Genomic DNA, 27,308 nt, shown 5'->3' on the forward strand with positions numbered 1-27,308 from the left:
GCACAAACTGACCATAATATGATCCTCGGAAAAGTATAATACCAGAGGTTGTGCAGTTTTAGGGTACATTCACACTGCCGCATGGGGGACATATACGGCCGATATACGTCCCCCATAGACGGCAATGGGCACACGGCGCCCTACGGGAGTGGTACCGCTCCGTATCCTGTGAAAAAATAGGACACGTCCTATCTTTTCACGGAATACGGCACCGTGCGCCATGTATCCCTATGGAGAGGGACGGGGGTGAGCATCGCTCCTCCTCCTCATCCGGCGCGCTGCCGTGTGTGACGTGGGCAACGGCTGTGTGAATCCAGCCTTAATATTCATGCTGACAGGATCAGCTCCAGGTTTCAGTTTCTTATGTGGGCCCCCGCAGCAGCTCTGGGTCCCAGCACTTGCGCAGGTATGGCCAGTGCTGGCGCTGGTCCTGCATGCCGACACTGATCCTGAAAATAGGCCATCAAACGGACGAGAATGTGCTGAATGTCTAATACATAGTAAAATCTGGTTTACTGGATGGAGGGTCATCTGTTTACCCATAAACACTTGGTTTGAGGCCTATTAGATAGTCAGGTTAGATGATAAGAATGTGTAGTGTTCTGCCACATAGACCCCCAATATTACATGTCAAGATATGTACAGGCTACATATTTTTACAACCCAGTTCAAGCTTTTCCAAGCTAAAAAATGCTTATGAGAATAGATGGAACATTTAAAGCTTATTCTTATAGGGAACCTGTCACCACATTTTTCACGGATGCAGCTACTGACAGGTTACATTAGAATCCTTTACTATTTACTATATTCCACTCTTCTTTTAGCTAAAAATTGTTTCCCTCACATGGCCATAAAATCACCTTTGTTATCTTACCTGGCATGAAGTCAGAGATAGCAGCTAGTTGGAGCGGGTGTTTCCTGCTCAGCCAAGTTCAGCAGCTCTTCCCCTTTCTCACCATTTAGCATTTCATCTCATGTGACCAGGGTGATGTCATCTAAGGTCTTTTACCCACTAACATTTGCATGGAGGCAAGCTGTGATTAGATGTGATCTCAACATCTGCTAAGAGTTTGTATGTTCTCTCCATGTTTGTGGGTTTCCTCCGGTTCCTCCGGTTTCCTCCTATACTCCAGGTTGATTAGATTGTGAGCCCCATTGGGGACAGGGACCGATTTAGCAAGCTCTGTACAGCGCTGCGTAATCTGTGTGCGCTATATAAATAAAGAATTATTATTATTAATTAGAAACATACATGGGGTAGATTTTGCAAATACTTGTGGGTAAAGGCCCCTAATGCCATCATCCTGGTCACATGACATGAAGTGTTGAATGTTAAGAAGATGGCATGGGACATAGGGAAGGGTTACTGGACTCGCCAAGTAAGACAACCTCCTTCAACTCCTGGCTGTATGCATAGTAAAATAAAAAACTTTTTAGCTAAAGATAAAAGAGGGATAAAAATTGTGGAACAACTCATGTATTTTCTATGTTAAGTGATCCTTAAAACGTTTATAGTAACCATCTATACACATATGTGTGTTTGCGTCACTTAAAACGCAGAAGCAATCGAGGATGTAGATAAGGACAATCAGACAGGTGATGAAGAGGTTATGATATGACCTGGTGCTGGTGCCCTGCAGCTCAATAATTCTTTTAGTACATAGAGTAAGCGAATATTTATCACATATTAACAGAATAAGGAGTTAAATTACTAATCCTGTCTGTCCTGGATCCCCTATGATGGATATAATGGTGGACTGCAAATCCACCTAATCTGGGGTGTAACTACAGTGGTTTCAGCCATTGTAGCTGCTATGGGGCCCACATTGTCAGGGGTCCCCAGAATCTGGGGTATTGGTTGTGAATATGCTGTATGTGTATATATGTGATTTGTATGTGCTCTATATTTGTATGCATATTTGTGTGTATATGCTGTATGTCTGTGTATATGGTATGCATGTACAGTATGTGTGTATATGTGGTGCGTATATACTGTATTTATATTTTTTAAGGGGTTAGTGGGGCCCCATTCAGGGCCCCTGCTTCTCCTAGTTACAACACTGCTGCCTATATTGTATCTGATTTCCGGTGTAGGATAGTCCTGTCGGTTGTCCTGAAAGGAAGCTCAGGACAGTTTAGGATGGCTCTCAAGACTCCATGTAAGGCTTTATCACATAACCTGCTGATAGGGGAAAGATTTCTTAAAATAAAACCCCTTTTAATGCCCTGTGGATCCTGTTACAGATTTCTTCATTTGTGGAGTTCACCGTTCATCTGAACACTATATGCAGGCCATGCTTTGGAAAGTCTCCCCAGAATATTAGACAAAGTGCCCATAGACCCCCACTATACTCTGAGATAGACTATACAGAGGATTTGACATTATTACATTTATGACATGAATTAGCACTAATTTTTGACTTTTGGATAAAAGTCGGAGGTTCACTTTCAGCACTCAGAAACAAACCAGAAACTATTTCCATAACCTTTCAGTTCTGCAGGCCTATCACTGTTACATTGCTTTGGCCTCTGGTGCAGGGTCACAGGATCCTAAATAACTGGCATTGTATTGGGAAAGTGCCGTTTGTCATTCCCCAGGGCCCTTATCATCAGTCTCATAAAGATAACAGTCAATGCTACAATGAATTGCACTTTAGCACCTGCTTTTAGTAGACACTAATCTCTCCAAAATCCTTGGCTGGTCTGTTTCTTCACAGCTTCCAGGAAAGACTGACGTATCATAAATATTTTGGTTGTTGGGCTTTCCTAAAGAATCCTGAAACTTACTGGAACGTGGCTGCATGTAAATCGGTGGCATAATGAAACAAACACATATATACACCGACGAGCAATGTTTCAAACCTTTGACTCGCCATCCACTCCAGCTTTGTACATGAGGCTACCATCATTTTATAGACAATTTTTAATATACATTCACACTGCCGTATGGGGGACGTATATACGTCCGACGCATAATATGGCGTATATACGTCCCCCATAGATGACAATGGGAGCACGGTGCCGTACGGGAGTGGTACGGTCCCGCATGTGTGCTATTCCGTAGCCGGGAGAAAGATAGGACATCCTAACTTTCCCTGGAATACAGTGCCGAAAGCCATATATTGCTATGGAGAGGGGCGTTGCTCACCCCCTCCTCCTCTTCCCAGGACCGACGTGTGCCCGCCGTGCTGTGTTACAGCGGGCACAAGATCATGTGAATGTAGCCTTATTTTGCTAGTATTTTTTACAGGGATAACTACAATGGTAACAGCCATAGAAGCTGCTATGGGGCTCATGGTGTCAAGGGGCCTCAGCCGCTGACCTAACACACACACTAAAGACTGTAAAGACACCATTATGTACATGTTATGCTGCACATTGTATAGCATAATGAGGCTCATTTACTTACCCAGTCCTGTCGCGATCCCGCTGCACGTTCTCCGACGAGGATTCGGGTCTTCCGGCGATGTCCACCAGGTGTCGCTGCTACGCCGAGGACTGCCGGAGTTCACCATCCTATTCCTGGTGCATGTAAGTGTGTGTCAAGCGACACACTTTTTTTTTCTGAATCCGTCAGGTTTTCTGATGGCCACGCCGCTCCATTTCTGTTGTGTGTATGTATATGTCAGTGCACATCTTCCACAGTACATAGTAGAGCCGGCAGCTCAGAGAAAAAATTCTGGGGGAAGGGACTGCAGAACAGAAGGGTTAGGAATCTATAACCTGAACCTTCTGCCTTCTACTTCCCGCATGTAGTCAGCAGCTACTAGGCTGCAAGAAGTCAGATCTCTGCCTTCACCACCCCCCTAAAGAAGACTGCCTGACATAACATGTACATGTGTGTATGAGTGTATAATTGTATGGATATGTATATGCTGTATGTGTGTATATAGGATGTGTATATGCTGTGTGTATCTGTATATGCTGTGTATATACGGTATGCGTGTATCAAATGTGTATATACTGAGTGTATTTGATGTTTATATACTTTCTGTGTATAGGGTATGTATGTACTGTATGTGTGTGTATATTATATTTATATGTTCTATATGTAAGTGTATAACTGTATGTATGTGTGTAACAGTGTATAAATGTGTGTGTGTAAAAATGATTATATAAAGGTGTGTGATTGTATAAACCTGAGTATATAACTATGCATATTTTTAAGGGGAAAGGTGGGGCCCCCATGCAGAAGTATTTTGTGGGGCCTAGCCTCTCCTAGTTATGCCCCTGAGTAGGAAACAGGTACAATAGGAAAACATTTAGTTTGAGGTGTTAAACATTCTGAAGAATTGGGCAGATTGATTTTAACATTCCTAATCCTTTTGTATGTAAGAGATATAAACCACCGGCAGAGATGTCTAGCAGCAGTTATTTTCCCTTTCCATGTTCAGATCACGTCTTATAGGCTGAGCCATGTACATGTAAGGATGAGGTGAAGAAATAATCATGTTTTTTTGGGTAAAGCTAAACAACAGTGCCTGCAGTAAAATAGACATAAACTGAGCTGATATACTCCTGACATATGTTATCCTTGGATGGTCCCTGGATTACAGTACTGCAATACAAATAGAATAATAAAGGCAGTAGTGAATTATATTATAGACGGTTTGGGCAGTAGCCCAGGGCCCAAGGCTTTTAGGAGTCCCATAGCCACCCAAAGCTCCCACCAAATTGTACTGAGAAGGACCTTCACCCATGAGATCTTCGTACATCTGTTCATGCTCTCAATACACATGTACACAAGAGCTATTTCAGGACCTTTGAGGGTCGTCCAAAGGTCCTAAAACTGCAGATTGAAAGCAGAAGAAGGGACGCATCCTCCATTCCCCAAGAAGCTTGATTCTAGTACCAGATGTAGGAAGTGATTTCCAGCAGGGGTGTAACTTGAGGGGGTGCAGTGGTTGCGGTCGCACCCGGGCCCAAGAGGTTTAGGGGGCCCTTATGGTGTCACTTTCCCATATGAGAAGACTATTACTATAAACCATACATTATAGTCGGGGGGCTAGCGCAGACTTTGCTCTGGGGCCCATCAGTTTCTAGTTACGCCACTGATTTCCAGACTTGTAGGGGCTATAATATTCATACAGTCAAGCGTCTTAAACCGCTCCTGAATAAAGTTCTTAGGATAAATCATATATAGCTGGTGAGTCCAGCAATTTTTTTGTCAAGGGAAGCCACTAGACTGCTATTTCTATAATCTGGGATTGGGAAGTAAGAGTTCTCCTTATGGAGACTTTGGCAATTAAAGTCAATTTGGCAATTGTAAGGCAGCCCGGTTAACTCCAAGCATGACTTTCAGGAAGTCTAATGACATGATATAGGATTAAAGACAAGCATGTGTATCTATTCCAGAAGGAACAGACTCCCAACTGTAGACAGCACTGTTTCGACGTGGTTGCATCTCTTCAGTACAGTGTAGGGAACTGGTTTAGCTGTTTGAGAGGTTTTAGACTAGGGTCAGGGAGCAAGAGTTCTCCTTATAGAGACTTTGAAAATTAAGGCCGCCTTGTAGGCTTCTGGTGACGTGTAGCCATTGGTGCTCCACTAGGGGATTCTGGAAAATATACAAAATGTATATGCATATTTCCCTATATAATCTAGGGAATCTTATTTAACAACAAACTGATTAATTCTGTTAAAACATTCTACGGTAGAGGCAGAACTGTTAGCTTATCTTCCCTAGGATTTGATCCATGGTTAGAGCCATGGTTTCTGACTAAGGCCGAATTCACACGTGTAGCACCGTACTGCTCCGTACACGGGAAAAAGATAGGACATGTCCTGTCTTTCCCTGTGTGCATGGCCATACCTTGTGCATCTCTATCGCCCAGCTAAGGCCCGATAGGCATATGTTTGTGTGAATCCAGGCTAAGAATGGACCATATAATATATTTTATTTATAATATTCCTTCTCAATATAAGTTTTTAAATTTTATCTTGTACTAATGAGTGTTAAAAAACCTGAACCGGCGGAAATGGGAAAAAAGTCAGTGATCTGTCTAGTCAGTCTCAGCCTGGATTCACACAGCCGATGCCCACCATACCGTAGCACGGCGGGCACACGGCAGCACGTGGGGAGAGGAGGAGGAGGAGGTGAGCGCTGCACACCCCCGCCCCTCACCATAGGGATATATGGCGCACAGCGCCGTATGCCGTGAAAATATAGGTCACGTCCAATCTTTTCCCGGGGTAGGGAGTGGTACGGTGCCGCACGTGTGTAGCCTTAGATAGACAATGTGAGCCTCGTTCTATCCTAACAACAGAAATAAGTTTCTTAACTTTTGGAAACTGAGAATGATGACTTATAACTACTTTGTGCTTAAGAAGACAATATTGTGTACCTTTATAAGAGAAATCCTTGTCCGCTCCCTTATTAGCGCACTGTGCCATTAACATCATGTGGTAGGGGTTTTTTTCCTACAAAATAACATGTAATTATTATTTATACACAATGACCAAACCAATGTCCAGGGTTCATAGTGATTAAAGGGAACAAAGACCTCCCACTGCATACCAGAGGCATCAGTGTCTCAGTATAGGTGGGAGAGGGAACGAAAGCCAAGACATCTTTTTACAGAGCTCTTTTCTTAGATCTTACTGTCTACACATTCTACAGAAGAAAAGAAGAGAAAATTTATTTGTAAATTAACAGGTATGATTATTGCTATTATTTACTTATCATATTATTATTATTATTATTATTATTATTATTATTATTTTAGAAGAGTTATGTTTTTTAAACTTGTATTTATTACAATATTCTATAATATAATATATGTACTCCTACTACATCTATGGCTTCTTATTTCTTTGGATTAAATATTCTAAGGTTATGATGTTACAGATTTTGAATAATACTAAGCGAATGTTCAGTTTCGGCAAATAAGATCCTTAAAAAGATCATCTTCTGACGTCATGACCAAACGATTATACAGAGATGAGCAGCGCTGCATACACCTTGTACATCTCTTGCTCCAGATTGTATCTAATATTGTAGGAAGTTCTTTCTCCTTTGCCAACCAATGGTTAACTTACATGAAGTGCTGGACTTTCTTTGAAAAAAAGAAGTTCTACAGCAGCTGCAGTGTGTATCACTTTGTACTATGTCTGGCTGCTGATCATCAAAATCTGGACCTCAGATATCCCAGATCAATTTGAAAAGGGGGCACGTATTTAATGTCAATAACAAAGGAGCTTACAATCTACTCAAAAAGAAGAGGTACACGGTTTCTTAGGTGTTTAACCCTAGAAATAATGCAATTATTAATTTTTATTTGCTAATATGCTTATGAATGGGGTTTTCCAGTTATTGATCCATAGGATAGGTCTACAGTATATTAGATACTTTGGGGTCCCCCCCCCCCGATCAGCTGATTGCAGCAGCCTCAGCAGACAGAAAAAGAAGCCAAAAATCCAGCTCATGACAGTTTTGGTACCATTGACTTGAATAGGAGTTTTTGGTTCTGTTCTCTGATGTTATTCCAGAGGATGCAGAATTCAGCTGATCCTTTGGGGGTTCATGGATGTCAGACTATAGGATTCTAGAGAACATAAGCTACAATGCAGTTTGTGTATGAACTGTCTAGTCTGCTGACAGAGGAAGAGTTTGACGTTCCCACCACTCTATGACCCACCTACACTTTGCCAATGACACTTAATCACTATATACAGAAAAAGGGGATAAGTGTCAGACTTAGGGACATATCCACTGGTGTATATGTGGAAATACCAATCCATTCACTTTTAACATACTGAAAATGGCTACGCAGAAGTTCTGCAGAACAGCCATGGCCAATCGTGCACAACTGTTACATCTGTCAGTCTGAGAAGATGCCGAATTCTATCTGGTGCTTTTCAGTCAGCAGTCTGAACAATGCTCTATCGGCTCAACTGCTGCTACTCTGCAATCCTTGCTCTGAAACAGCAAGGGTTAAAAGCTCTCCCACTTTCAGAGCTCTGCCCCTCTCACCTGGAGCATACGTCACTCTAATAAAAACCTAGTGTGTGATATCCTCCTTTACTGGTTAAAAGATTTTCTTACTAACTTTCTTGAGTACTTCTGAAAGGTCAATATTTGGCTTACATTCTTGACAATTCTTCTGTGTATATGATTCTGTACTTTATTTGCTATCTCAGTTGTGACCTGTATTGTTGTGACGCCTTTGTGTTATTATTTTGTGTGTCTTGTTACATGTCAACACTTTGCAGCAGGGAGGGACCATCTTTGCGGTTGTCCTGTATCGCCTAAGATAAACAGAGGCAAGCATGCAGGGCTGTTAGGGGCTAAAGTTTTAGGGTTCACTCTCTTGTCTGGTATCTGGAGTCCAGTGTTCTCATTACATCACCATTCTCTTATGGACCCTCATTCCTACCCACGTTGTGGTCATAGCATGCAGACCCTAAGAAAACAATATAGTATTCTACACCCTATGAATAAGGGTTAGTAGCATTAGTCAGAAAATATTTTTATCATCTCTATTACTATTACATATAAGTTAGTATTACATTGCCCCTTTTACCTCAGATGATGTCACGATGCAATGAACTGGATTAATTTGAATATTAGCCATGTCATTGTTTCCAGTGTTCAATGGGCAAAAAGCAGAATAAAATCTAGGTAAATTTTTATTATTTTTAAAAAGTACTTATGCTTTATATTAGCATCATTCCCACTGTGTGATATTAAAGAAATGTAAGATTGTTCTGAAAGGGTGTTTGCCAGTGGCCTTTAAATAAAGTGTACTTCCTGTTTCTTGATGCTCCCGTTTCCTGCCACATTCACTTCCTGTGTGTCTGCCTGCAATAAAGGAAACACTATGGGAAGTTCATAGGGAGATCAGAATATAAGTGGATGTAACAGTATCACGCTTTAACCATTGATTGCCTCATTGCCCAACCTAAGTGTTTCCTGTGGTATAGGGAGACACATCGGTAGTGGAGTGAGGTGGGTACCAGGGGTGGTGGTGCCACAGAAATAGCACTGTAGCTGTAAGCAGCTTAGACCTATTCACCAGTGTAAGCAATATCAGTTATATCTTATGTACAAGAATGATGCTATTTCTTTGTTTTCTAGTCTTGGCAAACCATATACAAAATAATTTCATTAATACTCTGCTCCGACAACTTCCGGCGGTATGGCACACCCACCCATCTCCTGTCCCAGTGCCTGCTCCAAGTCAGGGATATAGGGACGAATGGGCTACGTTGTTGGAGGGGAGATGGGCGGTGGCATGGGACACTGAGAGCACCGTGGGAGGTAAGTATATTTATTTTACAGCAGCCCCCCTGTCCATCAGTAAAATTTTTAATAATGACAGACAACCCCTTTAAATCGCGTATTACAGGTACATAAGTATTGCTGGGTTCTATATGTTGCATACTGCCATCCATTAGTCACGGATTCATGGTCCAGATCATGCCTTACCATAAAGAAAAATGTAATCTCCATGGCTTGTACTGGAGCAGAACAAATAAATCAGTGTCTTCTGTCCATTGCTCCGCTCCAGTGAATTATGTGGTTGAGGTAATTCTGCAGATTATTTTTATATATAAATCATTATAAGCGTTTCATAGGTAATGAAAAATCATATTCAAGACCTTTAAATAAAATGAAATGCTAGACTTATGGCGCCCATTCACATGAGATGACTGCTGGTCATACGGACACTTGACCGACTGCTTTCTTGTCCATTCACTTTGATTCTACATGCACACTCAGCTGAGCCTGGCATGCAGGGGCATAACCAGATTGTGCCCCATAGCAAACGTCGCCCCCTACCCTGAAATACCTCTACATTGTTGTGTGCAAATATATCTGCAACCACAACATTTACATTTAAATTTCTTGTAAATTTATTTTTATTCCAACATCAAAATGTATTTAGTGCCCTAGCTGAACCCACTAGCATGCCCAAAAAGTAGAATGTTTTAGTGACCCACACATTTTATAAAACCCCTACCACTTTAAATACCTGCTTTTGTAGTCACTTCCCCCCTGCCAATGTTTAATTCCACTTTTGTGTAGCCCTCTACACTTATAAGGCTCCCTGTTTCCCCCCACTTTCTGTCGCCCCCCTACCTTATGCCTCTGATTTTGTAGTATCCTGTACCTTATGCTTTCCTTTTTGTAGCCCTCCATCCTATGCCTCCCTTTATGTAGTTCTCCCCCCAATTTATGCTCCTCTTTGGAAGCTACTGCAACAAAGTTTTGCCCCAATTTCTGTATCCCTCCCTCAAATTCCCAAATCGCAACTACATCATCACATTGCACCTTTCACCCTCTGCTTCGCACAGTAACAGCGACACCAAAGTGGTGAAGAGGGGAGCTTTCTGCTCCACCATTGCAATCAACTATGTCAGTATCAGAAGGATGAACATAGAGTTGGCAACATCAGAGGGTTTTAGGTGGGTCCTCCACTGCACGGATCGCTATGGGTGTTACTACAGTATCTCTGCCTGTGATTACATGTGTTCTTATAGGAGAAGGTAGGAAGCTGCTGTGGCTGCTGTTTTTTCCTTGGTCCATAACATTCAATATAGAGATACAGATGAGGTTCGCACTCTTGCTTGTTCGTGATAAAAATCTTTAGCTTTATTCGTGCATGGAAACAGCAATTACAAAGAGGAATAAAATCTGACGCGTTTCTGACCTTTTCGGTCCTTAGTCATAGATCATGACTATATCTCTATATTGCATTTGAGAGAGAAGAAAGGCGTTCCTGGAGGTTCACGCACCGGGAGTGGAGCAGGTCTGTTTAAATGTGTGATCATAGATCACCATCACTTGGTCCATAACATTCACATTATAAGATTCTTTCTTGAATCTCGAATTGAGTATTAAGTGTGAGGTTCTTGGCGCACAGTTATATAAATTGTGCGAGCCCATCTGCCACGTCACGGCGACCTCATTCAGATGGGTCCCTACACTAACACTTTACTTGTATAAGAGGTGATATTGGACTGTACGTGTAACACAGAATCAAGTCAAAGCAATATGGAGGATGTAAATTGTAAATGGTGAGTTATGTGTTTTTTGTTAATTTGCAGAATTTGGTTGAAGTAAGACCACCCTTTAATGAATACGGGTATTGCTATGTGAATTCTATTTATATATTGTCCTTTATATAAAGTGTTAGTGTAGGGACCCATCATAACAAGACAACAAAGTGGTTGATGGGGTGAAAAATTTCTTAACAAAATCTGTTCTTTATGTCCTGTAATGGTAAGTTTAAGGCTTCACATTGATTTTGGACCCACGGTTACAAATATGCTTTAGTATGGGGTCCCCGGGACCAGCCATACTCTGAGCGAAGTTTGAGCCATTCAGCTCCCTGCTAACTTGTGCCCCATAAAAATAAAAATTGAAAAATTAAAGAGCACATGCACTGCCATGCCATGCAAACATATCTTGGGCCCACAATGTCAGCCACGCTGTGATTTTACCCCCACCTTGTCAGTCATCCTCTGGTCTGGGGCCTCTGCCATGTTCTGATCAGGGCCTGGCAGTGTCAACCATGATCCGGCCTGGGACCCCAATGGACCGACATGGTCTAATATAGGACTCATAGCACCAGCCATTCTCTCGTCTGCGGCCTCCGGTATCAGCCGTGGTCCAGCCCCTCAGTGTTAACCATGCTCTGGCCTCAAACCCACATTGTCAACAATGCTCAGGTATTGGGCCCGCAGTATCAGCCATGCTCAGATGAAGGGCCTGCAACATCTGCCATGCTGTGGTCTTTGGCCTGTGGCATGTCCATCTATGCTCTGGACTGGGCCTCTCTGTGTCTGTATAGAAAAAGAAAATGCATAATGTGATCCCTGCTAACTGAAAAATGAAAACATGCTCGAGCATGGGGTTCACAGCATCAGTCTTGGCTCGCGTCATCAAGCATGCTCTGGTCCTAGGCCCGCGTTGTCAGCAATGCTCCAATCTTGGGTTCGTGTGGTCATCCATGATCCAGTCTTAGCCCCACGTCATCAGCCATGCTCCATTCTTGGAACCTCGTCGTCAGCCATGCTCTGGTTTGGGGCTTGCGGCATCTTTATATAGGAAAGCCATTGAACACATGCATATTGTACTCCCTACTATCTGGTGCCCTAGATAAAAATTAAAAGTTAAAAAATTATTAAAATAAAAAAAAGAAACAGTCAAGAAATGAAAGAGCACATCAACACTTATTGGCATATTCTGACCTGGAGCCCACAGTGTAAGCCATTCTCTGGTCTGGTTCCCACAGTATCAGCCATGCTCTGATCTGGTCCCCATGGCATGCTCTGGTGTAGGTCCTGCGGTGCCAACCGTGATCTGGCATATGACCCATGGTGCCAGACATGTCCTGGTATGGGACCCATGGTGTCAACCATGCTCTGGCCTCAGACTAGCAATGTCAGCAATGCTCAGGTATGAGGCCCATAGTGTCAGCTAGGGGATGTGACATCTTCCATGCAGTGGTTTTGGGCATGTGGCATCAGGTATGCGCCGGTCTGGGCATTACTGTCTCTGTATAGAAAGAGCAAATGTATAACTCCAGCCCCAGAAAAGTAAAAAAGAAAAGAGAACAGCCATTCCCTTCTACGCAAACATGCTCCAGCATGGGAAATCAGCAGTATCCACTATGCTCTAGTCCAGTGATGGTGAACCTATGGCACGAGTGCCAGAGGTGGCACTCAGAGTCTCTCTCTGTAGGCACTCAGGATGTTGCACCATGGCAGAGTTTGCCAAACAGGGATCCTCCTGCAGTCTCAGGACTTGCCATGCTTAGCATTATTTTAATGTAAAGCATTCTGGTCTACCTGAGACTGCAGGAAGAGAGGTGGTTTGGACAGGGTAAAGTTATCAATGGAGCTCCTCCTGTGCGACCCCCTGAATATTCCTGTTACCGCTTGAATTGCTGTTTTGGCAAGAAAAAACAATATGCAGGTTTTGGGTTGCAGTTTGAGCACTCAACCTCTATAGGGTTCGCCATCACTGCTCTAGTCTGATGCCCCCATCATCAACCTTGTTCTGGTCCTGGGCCTGCGTCATCAGCCATGCTCCGGTCTTGGGCCCGTGTTGACACCCATGCTCCAGTTTTGGATCCACATCATCAGTTATGCTGTGGTTTGGGGCTTGTGGCATCTTTATATAGGAAAACCATTGAACATATGCATAATGGTGCTCCAGTTAAAAATTAAAAGAAAAAACTATTAAAAGAAAAAAGAAAAGAAACAGTCAAGAAATGAAAGAGCACATCAGTCTAACACCCACGGCAGTAAACATGCTCTAGTATGGGGTTCAAGGCAACAGCCATACTTTGACCTGAGGTCCACAGTGTAAGCCACTCTCTGGTCTGGGGCCAGCAGCATCAACCATACTCTGATCTGGGGCCCATGGCATGCTCTGAGATTCTACCACTGGCACAAACAATGCTCTTGTATAGGGCCTGCAGTGCCAACCATGATCTGGCATATGGCCCATGGTGCCAGACATTTCCTGGTATGGGACCCATGGTGTCAACCATGCTCTGGCCTCAGACTAGCAATGTCAGCAATGCTGAGGTATGAGGCCCATAGTGTCAGCTAGGGGATGTGACATCTTCCATGCAGTGGTTTTGGGCATGTGGCATCAGGTATGCGCCGGTCTGGGCATTACTGTCTCTGTATAGAAAGAGCAAATGTATAACTCCAGCCCCAGAAAAGTAAAAAAGAAAAGAGAACAGCCATTCCCTTCTATGCAAACATGCTCCAGCATGGGAAATCAGCAGTATCCACTATGCTCTAGTGCAGTGATGGTGAACCTATGGCACGAGTGCCAGAAGTGGCACTCAGAGTCTCTCTCTGTAGGCACTCAGGGTGTTACACCACGGCAGAGTTCGCCAGACAGGGATCCTCCTGCAATCTCAGGACTTGCCATGCTTAGCATTATTTTAATGTAAAGCATTCTGGTCTACCTGAGACTGCAGGAAGAGAGGTGGTTTGGACAGGGTAAAGTTATCAATGGAGCTCCTCCTGTGCGACCCCCTGAATATTCCTGTTACTGCTTGAATTGCTGTTTTGGCAAAAAAAAAACAATATGCAGGTTTTGGGTTGCAGTTTGAGCACTCAACCTCTATAGGGTTCGCCATCACTGCTCTAGTGTGATGCCCCCATCATCAACCTTGTTCTGGTCTTGGGCCTGCGTCATCAGCCATGCTCCAGTCTTGGGCCCGCGGCATCAGCCATGTTCCGGTATTGGGCCCACATAATCAGCCATGCTCTGGTCTTGGGCCTGCGTCATCAGCCGTTCTCTAGTCTTGGGCCCGTGTTGACACCCATGCTCCAGTTTTGGATCCACATCATCAGTTATGCTGTGGTTTGGGGCTTGTGGCATCTTTATATAGGAAAACCATTGAACATATGCATAATGGTGCTCCAGTTAAAAATTAAAAGAAAAAACTATTAAAAGAAAAAAGAAAAGAAACAGTCAAGAAATGAAAGAGCACATCAGTCTAACACCCACGGCAGTAAACATGCTCTAGTATGGGGTTCAAGGCAACAGCCATACTTTGACCTGAGGTCCACAGTGTAAGCCACTCTCTGGTCTGGGGCCAGCAGCATCAACCATACTCTGATCTGGGGCCCATGGCATGCTCTGAGATTCTACCACTGGCACAAACAATGCTCTTGTATAGGGCCTGCAGTGCCAACCATGATCTGGCATATGGCCCATGGTGCCAGACATTTCCTGGTATGGGACCCATGGTGTCAACCATGCTCTTGGCTAAGACCAGGATTGTCAGCAATGCTGAGGTAGGGGGCCCACAATGTCATCCATACTCAGATCAAGTTCTTGCAACAGGTTTTGGGCCTGTATTTCGGTCTGAGCCTCGCTGTATCTGCATAGGAACAGCAAATGCATAATGTGCTTTCTGCTAACTTGTGCCCTAGAAAATTAAAAGTCAAAAAATAAAAGAGCACAGCCATGCTCTGCCATGCCATGCAAACATGCTCCAGCATGGGAAATCAGCAGTATATACCATGTGGTCTGTTGCCTGCGCCATCTTGGGCCTGTGTCATCAGCCATGCTCCAGTCTGGGCCCACATCATTAGCCATGCTATCGTCTTGGCTTGCATTGTCAGCCATGCTCTCGTCTTGGCTCGCATCATCTAGCATACTCCGGTCTAGGACCCACGTCGTCAGCCATGGTTGGGTCTTGGGCCTGAGTCATCAGTCATGCGCCGGTCTTGGGCCCGCATCATCAGCCATGCTTTGGTTGTGGGGCTGTGTTGTCAGCCAAGCTCCAATGTTGGTCCTGTGTTGTCACCATGCTCTGGTCTTGGACTTGTATAGCCATGCTCTGGTCTGGGGCTTGCGGCATCTTTATATAGTAACACAATTGAACACATGCATAATGTGCTCCCTACTAACTGGTGCCCCAGGTAAAAGTTAAAAGTCATAGATTTATAAATAAAAAATAAAGAAGAAAAGAAATGAAAGAAATGAAACAGAACATCGATCCAAGCATACTCTGACCTGGGCCCACAGTGTAAAACATGCTCCAGTCTTGGGCCTGAGTCAAAAGCCATGCTCCGGTCTTGGGCCCGCATCATCAGCCATGCTCTGGTTTTAAGCCTTTGTTGCCAGCCATGCTCCGGTCTTGTCACCAGTGCTCTGATCTTCGACTTGTATAGCCAGCCATGCTCTGGTCCGGGGCTTGCAGTATTTTTATATAGTTACATACTCTGACCTGGGTCCTGCAGTGTAAGACATTGGTCATGGTGCCATGACTAAGGGTGTATGCTACACCTGAAAAGCGCAGGCCTGTATCCTACAAAAAATACACGGTGATGCTATATCACAGAGGTCCCCAACCTTTTTTGCACCAGGGACCGGCTTTAAGCTAGACCAGTTTTCCATGGCCCGGTGGGGGTGGGGACGGGGCTTTGGTGATATATGGGGTGGGGTTATGGAGGGGTGGAGCTTATAATATAAGATATCAGGCAGTGTCCGGACCAGATCCATCATATTGGTTTGGTGTAAAAATAAAGCAATGCAAAATGCATACAGCGTATCGCCTTGTAGTATAAAATGCATACAGCGTACCGCCATGTAGTATAAAATGCATACAGAATACCGCCATGTAGTATAAAATGTATCCAACGTACCGCCATGCAGTATAAAGTGCATACAGCATGCCACCAAGTATTATAGCCGAGAACCAGGAGCGGGGGGGGCAGAGGGAGCGGAGAGCCGAGAGCGGAGGGAGCGGTAGGGGAGCGTGGAGCTTGAGCAGGGGCAGGGAGATGAGAGCCTGGAGGGGGGGGGGGCGTTAACGGAGACAGGTTGAGATGGGAGTGGAGAGCCGGGAGCGGGGGGCAGAGGGAGCAGAGAGCCGGGAACCGGAGGGGGGGGGATGTTAGCGGAGGGAGCGGGAAAGGAGCCTGGGGCTTGAGCGGGGGCAGGGGAACCGAGAGCCTGGAGGCGGGAACGTTAGCGGAGCGGGGTTGAGATGGGAGTGGAGGGGGAGCCGGGAGGTATGGGCGAGAGCGAAGTTATGCGAGGAGTGGGGGGCGGCAGCACATTGGAGGTGCTGGCCGGCCGGCAGGAGTCTGGTGCCGGCCGGCAGGGGGGTGGCAGCTTGGTGCCGGCCGGGTCTGGGGGCCGTGGTAAGGTGCCGGCGGCATCGGGGAGCAAGGTGCCAGACGGAGGGCTGCAACGTGGTCCTGTCCAGTGCGGGAGCTCAGTGCTGGCCGGTGCTGCCCCCTCGTTGAGCAGGAGGTGCCCCCGCGTGGACCGGCTGATAAACTCCAACGGCCCGGTCCTGGTCCGCGGACTGGCGGTTGGGGACCTCTGCTATATCGGATACTCGCTTTTATTATGTAACTTTTGCATTCTGAGAAAATAAAGAAATTAAAACTGAAGACTTGCCAGAGTGAACTACATTCTTTTGTGCAGTGTAAAACATTCTCTGGTCCGAAGCCTGCAGCATCAGCCATGCTTTTGTCTGGAGTCAGTGGTGTCAGCCACACTCTAATCTGGGGCCCATGACTTGCTTTGGGATTCGGCCCCTGGCACCAGCCATGCTCTGTTATAGGACCTACGGTCCAACCATGATGTTGCACAAGGCCATGGTGTCAGCCATGCACTGGCCTACAGCCCGTAGCTGCTCTGGTCTTGGGTCCACGGGGTCAGCCATTTTTTGGTTTGCAGACAACGATGTCAACAATGCTATAGCCTGTGGCATGCATGGCCAACTACGCTTTTGTCTGGGCCTTATGTTTTGCACTGGGCATGAGGTGTCAACCATGCTCTGGTGTTTAACCAGTCCTGTCAGCCATGGGGCATGGGGAATCAGTAATGCTCTGAGGACTAAGTCTAAAGAGATGCTATGGTCTGAGATCCGTGTCATCAGCCGTGCTCCAGTTTGTAACCCACAGTTATGCCCCCTTTTTGTAGTAGTTAAAGTGGATTGTCCATTTTACCTCATGTTTTTTGTAATGTGTGGTGTAGTGAGGGGGCAGGATATTAGTTAATTTACCGATATACATCTATTTGAAGTTCTGCTCTACTTTCTTGATATGTAAAGTGAAGCCTCCTGTCTTTTACCTTCCAATCCAGACATTCCTGTCCATAAAAGGGCAGATGGAGGGTCATGTGATCTCTAACTGGAGATTGTTCATGGACAGGTAGAGATCACATGGGCCTCCATCTGCAGCCAGGAATGTCCGGCTGATGAGGTAAAAGACGGGAGGCTTCACTTTACATATCAAGAAAGCAGAGCAGAACTATTCATAGATGTATATTGGTAAATTACCTAATATCCTGCCCCCCCCCCCTCACACATACACAAAACATGACGTAAAGTGGCCAACCCCTTTAATGTCGCAGAAAATGTGTAGACATTACATACATATAAATAGCAGACTGACATTTCAAACGTATAAATATTTACAGTATACACACCTGTATATATATATTTCTTAAATACAGAAATGCATGTTACCTTGAAGTATCATGTACTTCACCTGTATTTATGAAGACACTGCTTACATACATGGCTATATTATACAGAGATTACAGTCACATACACATACATTTTGACTTATTTTATGAAAAACATCAAGATCCATAAAATGTTGGCAGTCAGTGTAAGAGTAAGAGAGGCAGCACTGTTACCAGGGATGGCTGGGTACAGTAGTACTACATATATGAGTTAGGAATGGAGACTACTGCACCAACTGCCACCCCTAACCATCAATGATTACATGATGATATATTACATGGACATTACTCGTATTAAACTCTTACTTAAACAATTGGATGTAAAAGATGTCTTTAATAACAAAGAGTGGGGACATTGGTGTCCCCCACTGGTTGATAGATAAGAGGTCTCCCCATCTCCTCACTACTATGGAGCAGCAGGTTGATGGAGGAAGAGATAAAGATGGGGGCAGATTAAAATGTAATTGTGCCTAAAATGTCCTAAATAACAAAATAATCCCTGTCAAGCAACTGGGACATTAATATAGGTCATTTATTTACACACCCCCACATTCCCCAAGTTTTATGTTACTGAATATATTTTTTCTAAGGAGCAGCCATTTCTTAAGATCCTCATTATTAGTGACGGACTCTCACCAAACATGTCTTCAAAAAGAGCAGAACCCGGCACTTGTAAGCTCATCTCCACCATCACTGAGCAGTAACTGACAGCAGTTGAGGGCCTGTTTGTTTACTATTTCAAATCCACCAATCCTATTGGCTGTTGGTGGCTCCTGTTACCGTGGCAATAAATGCATCTGAGGATTTAAAGGGACAAGAAACTCCTATAGATGAAAGTTAAGGATCAAACACGTTTTATAAATAGTTTACAGCTTAAAAGTTGTCCACAACTGTATATAACATTGTGTAGGAAACTTTACAAACTTTCCACTCATACATGTTCCTGTCATTCCTGTTTTCCAGTCATTTCTTATTTTACAGAAAAAATTCATTTTATTGCTTCTTGGTGCATTAGAGGTGTGGCCGTGGCTGCTGCTGCTCCTGTTTTCTTCTTTCTACATTAAGTTTCCAATGTAAGTGATTGTATAAAGAGACAAAATAAGAAGGCAAGGGGTGTAAACATGGCACCATAGACCCACCCTACCATAACCAATCGAACTAAAATAAAGACACTAGACAAATTATTTGAAAATTAATGGCAGCAATTTTATTAGAGGCTTCATAACAATTGGTGGGGGGGACTTAATTCAATTAATAAATAATTTAAGAAATATTTTAATTCATAACTATTAAATTCAAGGGGGCAACTAAATACCCTCTAATAAAATTTTCCACCTAAACCAGAAAAGAGGGAGGTTGTGCGCAGTCTGATGGTGGTTAAAATAATAAGAGGCAAGAATACTACCCTTGAGTCCTCCTTTTATACTTAATTTTCCCTCCGATTTGCTGTACCAGAGCAATAGAACAACTGAAAATAGTCACCATTACTGAGCAAATGAAACATCTGTTGCTGGGCTGATGTTACGGGCCAGATCACCAGACATACAAATCCCTAGACTAGAACCCTCACTAGAAAACACAGCAAGGACTAAACCTGAGGTAAAACTTCCTCCAAAATTAGCCATTTCTATCAAAAAATACCTTATTAGGGAGGGGGAAATGATGCCATGAGGGGCACCCCACAAATTGTGCTAAGCCCCATTCCAGGTATATCAGCATACACATATAGACCATGGCGCCCACAAAAGCTCATTGTACTCAGATTAAAACATATTTTTCAATATTTCTTTAGCAAGTAAAGTAGAATTTAGGATACAATTAAAGATGAAAGTTCAGGAACGGGGTCGGGTACATCACGGCTATTAACACCATGGCTGTGAATGGCCAGGGGGACATCGCTCACCTCTAGATACAGCCATGTGCGGCACAATTGCAACAAAATCCTGCACCCCTGATAAGTGGCAATAGCCATGGTTATTCCTCTGGTGAAGGGTTAGACCAACCTACTTTAAAAAGTTTAGACAGGATTAATAGGGTTGTAACAACTATTGTTATCAGAGCAGGAGTAGGGGTAACAGTCTGACCACTGAGACCCCCACCGATTGATGGAGAGCCAGGTTAAGCTTGTGTCCTGATGCTTCATTCAGTACTATGGACATGCCAAAGAAGCTAAAGCTTTTTATTCTAAATATTCTTTAAGCAAATATAATGTATAAGCCTTATTATCTTTTCTCATTGACTTTATTTTTTACAGTTTTGCATTTAGTTTATTGGCGACCTCCAGAAGATAATGTTCACCTTGCTGCTTCTTGTGAGTAAGATGGGGATGTTGATGGCTTCGCTCAACAGCACAGACCGTACAGTTACCGTCTCCAAAAATCTAACAGAAGAAGTAAATATAACTGATACTCAGTGCGGGGAGCAATGCAATGTCAAATGTCATCTACTGAATCAAAATTTAGATGTGTTGCCAACATGTCTTCCCAGAACTGTAGAGGACTTGGATTTGAGCTTCAATAATATAACTGTAATTGAGGACCAAGATGTGGTTGACTTTTCTAACCTCCGGATCTTGTCTTTATCACACAACCAAATCAAAGAGCTTCACTGGAAAATGCTCCTATTGCCCCAACTGGAGTCATTAGACCTAAGCTTTAATCAGTTATCAACTGCACCAAAGTGCCTTATGTTGAAGAAACTCAGGATCCTATCTCTTGCTGGAAATCCTATATTACATTTTTATCCATCTACTTATTTATGTTTCCCAAATCTGGTGTCACTTAATTTATCAATGACATCAATTGGAATCAATTCATCTGAAGACATTGATCATTCGCCATTTGCACTGAACACAACTCAAGGCCAAGAGGATTCCTTAAAGTCCCTCCATGTACTTGACCTAAGTGGTACATACATTACAAGTGGTGAGTCAAAGCTGTAAAACTCATCAAAGACAAGGATTGTGGGTAGTGCTTCTGTATTTAGAGTCTAAATCTCCTTAAAACAACTCTGTAATACTGTGTATGTTTTTTATGCCTGAAATACTCTTGACATATGCAGTGTACATATCAACAGGGTATAACTGATTGGAATCATGCCAGGACAGCATCATTTCAGATGCCCATATATTGGGTTCTATAGCACTTGGAACCTGCTTTTGGTGACATTTTAAAATTTTTTAATGGAATCTTTCCTCAGATACTCATTTTTAAAATGACAACAAAAGCATGTCTCTAGGCGCTACAGAGCCCAACATACAGGGGGTCATTTACTAAGGGCCCGAATCGCGTTTTTCCCATCGGGTTTCCCGAATATTACCGTTTTGCGCCGAATTGCCCCGGGTTTTTGGCGTACGCGATCAGATTGTGGTGCATCGGCGCCAGCATGCATGCGACGGGAATCGCTGGGCGTGGCCGTCGGAAAACCCGACGGATTCGCTTGACACACACTTACCTGCACCCAGCATAGAATAGTGAACTTCGGTGAACTCCAGCTGACTTCAGCGCAGCAGCAACACCTGGTGGACATCAAGCGCACTACCTTAGTGAATCCCGGCCGGACCTGAATCAGCGTCGGAGAACCCGCCGCTGGATCGCGAATGGACAGGGTCAGTAAATCTGCCCCAGTGTCTGTAACAATCCCTTCCAGACTCTAAGAGTGAGGTGGATTACCCTTAACACATTAACATATCTCCCAAAACTCTGTAGGGTCATATAGATGAGGCCTCTCCACACAGTAGTAGGAGGCCATTCTGACTGGGGAAACCAAGTTGGATTGGGATGAAGAATCCCAGCATCCTCTGTGTTCATCTGTGACGTTGCACTACTTGGCATCTTATTCTTCCTCCTCTTGGTCTAGTTTCTGGCTTAAAACTAACAAGTTACACCAAGGGCTGAACCTTAACATTAGGGTGGCCCCAATATATAACTTTTTTCTAGGCAAAAGGGGACTCCGATCATTCTCATAGGAGCAAATTTCATTTTTTTGTCTTTGTATTTCAGTGAATCATTCATGGATTACCAATTTATCAAACCTAAGGGAGCTTCTCATCAGGGAGATGGTTAATATGGAAGTTCTAGAAGATGAATTGTTCACATGGTTGCCGGACTTGCAAATTCTAAACTGTGCAGGCTCCAAGAGACTTCGCCACATCCGAACAGAGATCTTTGACAATGCAACAAATCTTGTGTATCTTAATTTTCAAAAGTAAGTTTTTGTAGAAAATCAAAAATATATTGTGCAGAGGACACAGCAGGGTTAGATGGTCTACTTCTACTCTCTTATGTTTATTTTGGTGTTGGAGGCAGATAAACTGATGCTAATGGAAAATGAACTTTTCAAATGGAAAGGTCGTCAAAATGTATAAATTAGAAACTTTCTTTAAAAGGCAGAGAGATAATTTCATTGATTACGGCTGCCTCCGGGCTACTGTGGTGGATACAGTGACTATTGACTACTGTGGTGGATACAGTGACTATTGGCTACTGCAGGGGAAGCTGTGACTTTTGGCTACTGTGGGGAGCACTGTGACTATTGGCAACTGTGGAGGGGCTTTGTGACTATTTGCTACTGTACAGGATACTTTGACTATCAGTAACTGTGAAGGGGCACTATAAACAATTGGCTAGTTTGGGGGGTACTGTGTCTATTGGCTACTGTGAAGGCACTTTGACTACTGGCTAATGAGGACACTGTGAATACTTGCTGTGGTAGGGACAAAAACTGGCCATGCTGGTGTCTCTAGTTACTTAACAATATGTTTTGCTGTATAGTTGCCCACAGATAGATGATTGTAATGGAAAGACTGTATAAATGTACCTAAGTATGTTCCTAGTAGGTACAGCTCAAGTCTATATATTTATACAGTAATTAAATGACATTTAACCCTTTGTAAGGATAAAGTGTCCATTAAATTCCACAATGTCTGCTGCACTCGTCCCAGTCTGTAAAGCACATTTGACTAATATGATATGATATATCAGAGAAGCTGATGTGGGATGATACAGTAAATCTATTGCATCAATGTGGTCTGTGACGGGCGAGTGACTTCTTTAAATAATTGATTTCTAATATAGTCTTTTTTCCCCGCCTATATAGCTGCAACCTCAAGGAGTTTTCTCCATGGAAAATCAACTCACCGCCTTTAACTATCGACCTACATGGCAATCCATTGACATGTGATTGTCAACTTGATTGGTTGTTCTTAAACGTGAACGTCAACTTGAAAAGGTAATGGGGGAAAAAAGTCAAATTCAGGTAGAAATATTTGTACATTTTGAGCAGTTTCTGTGCACATAGCAATAAAACTATTGTAATGTATTTTTTAAAAAATAATTGAGTTAAATATCATCCAAGGATCTACAAGCTTCATCCTTACAAACACATTTGGCATAGTCCTAGCCAGTGGTGCAACTAGAAGCTGATGAAGTGCAAAGTCTGTGCCGGGCCCCCGACTATGATGTAGGATTTATAGCAATAGTCTTCTCATATGGGAAAGTGAGACGGTAAGGGCCCTCTAAACCTCTTGGGCCCGGGTGCGACCGCAATCTCTACTCCCCTCAAGTTACGCCCCTGGTCCTAGCCAATGGCTCCTACTCTACTTCTATGTGCCTGTGCGAAAGCTCTGGTTGTGGCATAATTATTCTTGAGACTGGTGTATTCATGTTTTAAAAATTTGTATGCAAGTCCCAATAATACAGTGTAGATGCACAAACCAAGCATTTTCCATAATCCTGGTCCCTAGAAATAGAAATCCATGGAACCCTTGAAATAGAGATAGGTCCTAGAGATGGGACCTGCATTCATCAGGCATTTATGGAATATAATGTGGATATGTTATAATGTCTGGAATGTGAATATCCCTTTCTTTCTTTCAAAATTGTTTGTATTATTTTTTTGTAGCAAGACAAATCAGATACAGATATTATGTTGTGCCATGCAGGGCAGTGAAATTAAAAAGGCATGTTAAAGTGAATCCAGGGGTGTATTTACAGGGGTAGCAGCCATAGCAGCTGCTATGGGGCCCACAGTGTCAGGGGGGCCTGGCATCTGAGGTACTGGGTCTGAATATGCTGTATGTGTGTATATGTGATGTGTATATGCTCTAAATGTGTGTGCATATGTGATGCGTAAATTCTGTATGTCTGTGTATACAATGCATGGGTGTATATGGTATATGATGTATACATCAAACAGCAGTTGACGTATGGGTGATAAAAGAAAGGTGGTGGTAGATTTGGAATATAAAGCATGAACTATACTATGAAATGTTTTACTATGTCTGACATTTTACATTTTATCATTCAGAGCAAATGAAACTTTCTGCAGTCGCCACAAGGGGGATGTATCAACAATTTCAATGGTTGCGCTACATGAAATATGCAAGTTAAGTCATGGCGAACCAAGTGATAAAACTCAGGCATCTGTGACCTCTAGTACTGGGGTAATGGGAACTTATTTTATGCCAGGAATAACAGAAGACTCTTTGACCTCAACTTTAACCATGCAAGAAACAGGACAAAAATATGTTCTTTCAGAAAACACTACAGATTTTATGACCACTGTGCTTCAAAGTGAGACTTCCACAGCACAATCTGGTGGGCACACCCCAGAAACGAGCTCCATCAGCGACGTTGATACTTCACCAAAAGAACTTACGCTGTTCATCAGTACCACCGATGGACCAATAACTGAACACAGGTTTCCAGAGACTGGAAGTTCTAACGGGGACCAGACAGAAATTACAAGAGACTACCCAGAGGAATATGAAGAAGAAGAGACTCAACCCAGAGCTACGACAGCAGGGAGTCAAATGATAGCCTGTGACTATGACCATTGTAGGCATCTCCAGACACCCTGCTCTGAGCTTCAACTTCTGTCACCATGCTTCTGCCCTGGACTTTCCGGTGATGACACCATTCCGGACCCCCCTCACCTACAAGGAATATTCGAGATAACGGACACATCTGCACAGATACGTTGGTGTTCCCCAAATTCGATTGTGGATAAGTACCAGCTTCTCTATGGATCTGAAGGTTTGGCGAATACATCTGTTAATAACATTTATGTGACCATGAGGCAGTATACTCTGTATAACTTAGCGCCATATACTGAATATAACGTCTGTGTATTGGCTTTAAATAAGAAAGGGAATAGTATACCAATAAACGGGCCATCAAGGACTCCTTGTGCTGAATTCAGAACCAAACCCAGCTACATCCTTATCCTCTCCATATTGAGTGCTGTCGGGGGGTTGTGTCTAGTGACCATTGTTGTGCTTTCTGCTTGTCTGTACAAAGCCTGTAAAAACAGAAACCTTAGCAAATATGATACACATCTTGTCTCCTATAAAAACCCTGCGTTTGAGTATCAGTGTACAATCCCTTCTTATCATTAAAACCGTTGTTACAAATCATGTTCTCTGGACTTTCATTTATTCTTATGTATCCCTATGTGATGTTGTATGGTTGGCCATAACACACAGATGGAGGAGGTCCTGTCTAACAATACACACATGAAACTAATTGGGGAAATGACCAAGACAAGCTTCAGATGCTCCACCATGTTGACCACCATGTTGAAAGAAGCCACCACAGAAGCTTGTGGAGCTCTTGGGTGCAGTTATAGTGGAGGTCCAGGATGTAGGTCAACTCTTGAAGACACTAAAAGGCATTGGCCTACTCCCTATCTTAAAACAACAGGAGGTTCTTGCCTTTTTTACAGTGCAAACTTAGAGGCTTTGCCACCAAATCATCTGTACATTAGCCATGTTTTAGATCTTCTCCTGTTTTTGGCTTTCAAATATAGATGATGATCCTGATCTAAATACACAATATGATTAAGGCCCATTAGTTCTGGCAGTGGTTTGAGTAAATGGAAACCTAATGAAGCAAGACCATAAGCTTGGTGGCAGTAACTCGCTTTAGCCATTAATACTATTGTGTCCATGGAACGCTAAACTTATGTCGGTCATACACATAAAATGACTGCTGGTCAAACGGACACTTGACAGAAAAATATAAGTGGGAACAAATGGGGGATGGGGAAAAAATGAAAAAAAAAAGCTCATAGCTTATAGTGTATGAGTAATGTATATTTTTATGCATTGTATCTAAAGTTTTTTTTCCACAAATCAATAGTTCTTGGGATGTAAAACAACTTTGCCAGGGTATCCATACCCTGTAATTTCTTTGCTATCATCCTCAGATTACCTCATTGCTGCAGTAGCTCCTGCCTCAGCCTCTACTGAAAAACTACAGACTCACAGGGCTTATCTGATGGTTTCATAGGAGGAGAGGGAGTACTGCTCACAGAGGAGGTGGTCATGGGATAGAGCTCTCTCTGTGTATGTAGCAGAGCTGGAAGTGTTGAGAACTGTGGATACAGATGCCTCCTGCACAGAATAGTGAGCTACAACATATCTCCTGAACCAGATTGCAGGGATGAATGGAGAGGGGCTGGGACAGGATGAAAGCAGTGCATTAGCAGCCAACCAGCTGCAATAAAATAATGTACATACAGGCGGTCCCCTACTTAAGAACACTCGACTTACATACGATCCCCTAGTTACAAACGGACCTCTGGATATTGGTAATTTATTGTGCTTTAGTCCAAGCTTACAATAAACAGCTGTAACAGTTATCAAATGTGTCTGTAATGAAGCTTTAGTGTTAATCCTGATTCTTATGACAATCCAACATTTTTAAAATCTAATTGTCATAGAGACCAAACAAGTCGGAACTGTATAAAATATACAGTTCCGACTTACATACAAATTCAACTTAAGAACAAACCTACAGACCTTATCTTGTATGTAACCCGGGGACTGCCTGTATACTGGAAAAACATTAGTTTTCAGCTATTGAAGTAATAGAAAAAAACTTAATATACTTTACCGTTATGCAAAACTAAACATATCTTTGAAAACTGCTATTTTATAGAAGTACAAATATCCCTATATTGTTATTTTTCTTGTGTGAAAAGTTCAACAGTCCATTCAGTCCAAGCTGAATCACCTTCTATGCATATTCATGTTCACGCTTTCTCTTCAGCTCAGTGAACTCAGCGCTGCTACATTATTCATGCGCTGGCTCTGTTACTCACTGAAGAGAATTCCAGGGGGAGATGTGAATGAGGAGAGATTGAGAGACACAATAGCTGTATGTGTTGGTTGAAGAGAAATCAGCTCACCCCTCCCTCAGGAATACTCTTCAACAAGGGAATGAGGAGGCATGGCTGAGCAGGAAGGACATACTGCTACATGTTGATGTCAATGTAAAGAGAAGACATGGTGGAATAGGGGAGACTTGCACTTGCCCCAGGTCCTTACTATAGATAGATATGCAGG

At 43.3% G+C, this 27,308-nt stretch overlaps 1 protein-coding gene and 1 long non-coding RNA gene across 2 annotated transcripts in view; one reads left to right on the forward strand and one right to left on the reverse strand.

Annotated features, from left to right (window-relative positions):
• LOC140121192 (uncharacterized) overlaps positions 1–6,418 on the reverse strand; it is a 47,023-nt gene extending 40,605 nt beyond the window's left edge. Inside the window, exon 1 of the long non-coding RNA XR_011854042.1 lies at positions 6,345–6,418. This is a non-coding gene — a long non-coding RNA (uncharacterized lncRNA). The remainder of the gene's footprint in view (positions 1–6,344) is intronic.
• Positions 6,419–6,528: 110 nt separating this feature from the next.
• On the forward strand, positions 6,529–25,361 carry LRRN4 (leucine rich repeat neuronal 4). Its single transcript, XM_072140500.1, has 5 exons — positions 6,529–6,655; positions 20,217–20,886; positions 21,964–22,168; positions 23,060–23,191; positions 24,269–25,361. Exons 2-5 carry the CDS (start codon positions 20,253–20,255, stop codon positions 25,356–25,358), a joined length of 2,061 nt encoding a protein of 686 aa, XP_071996601.1. The 5' UTR covers positions 6,529–6,655; positions 20,217–20,252; the 3' UTR covers positions 25,359–25,361.
• The last annotated feature ends 1,947 nt before the right edge of the window (positions 25,362–27,308 follow it).

Source organism: Engystomops pustulosus, chromosome 3, assembly GCF_040894005.1.
Source record: "Engystomops pustulosus chromosome 3, aEngPut4.maternal, whole genome shotgun sequence".
NCBI lineage: Eukaryota > Metazoa > Chordata > Amphibia > Anura > Leptodactylidae > Engystomops > Engystomops pustulosus.

Excerpts from the sequence above, each read along its gene's own strand:
- LRRN4 (XM_072140500.1), top strand. The coding sequence starts at position 20,253 with ATGTTCACCTTGCTGCTTCTTGTGAGTAAGATGGGGATGTTGATGGCT. Across the intron at positions 20,887-21,963 it reads TGGTACATACATTACAAGTG|TGAATCATTCATGGATTACC; the intron begins GTGAGTCAAAGC and ends TTTGTATTTCAG. Across the intron at positions 23,192-24,268 it reads GTGAACGTCAACTTGAAAAG|AGCAAATGAAACTTTCTGCA; the intron begins GTAATGGGGGAA and ends TTTATCATTCAG.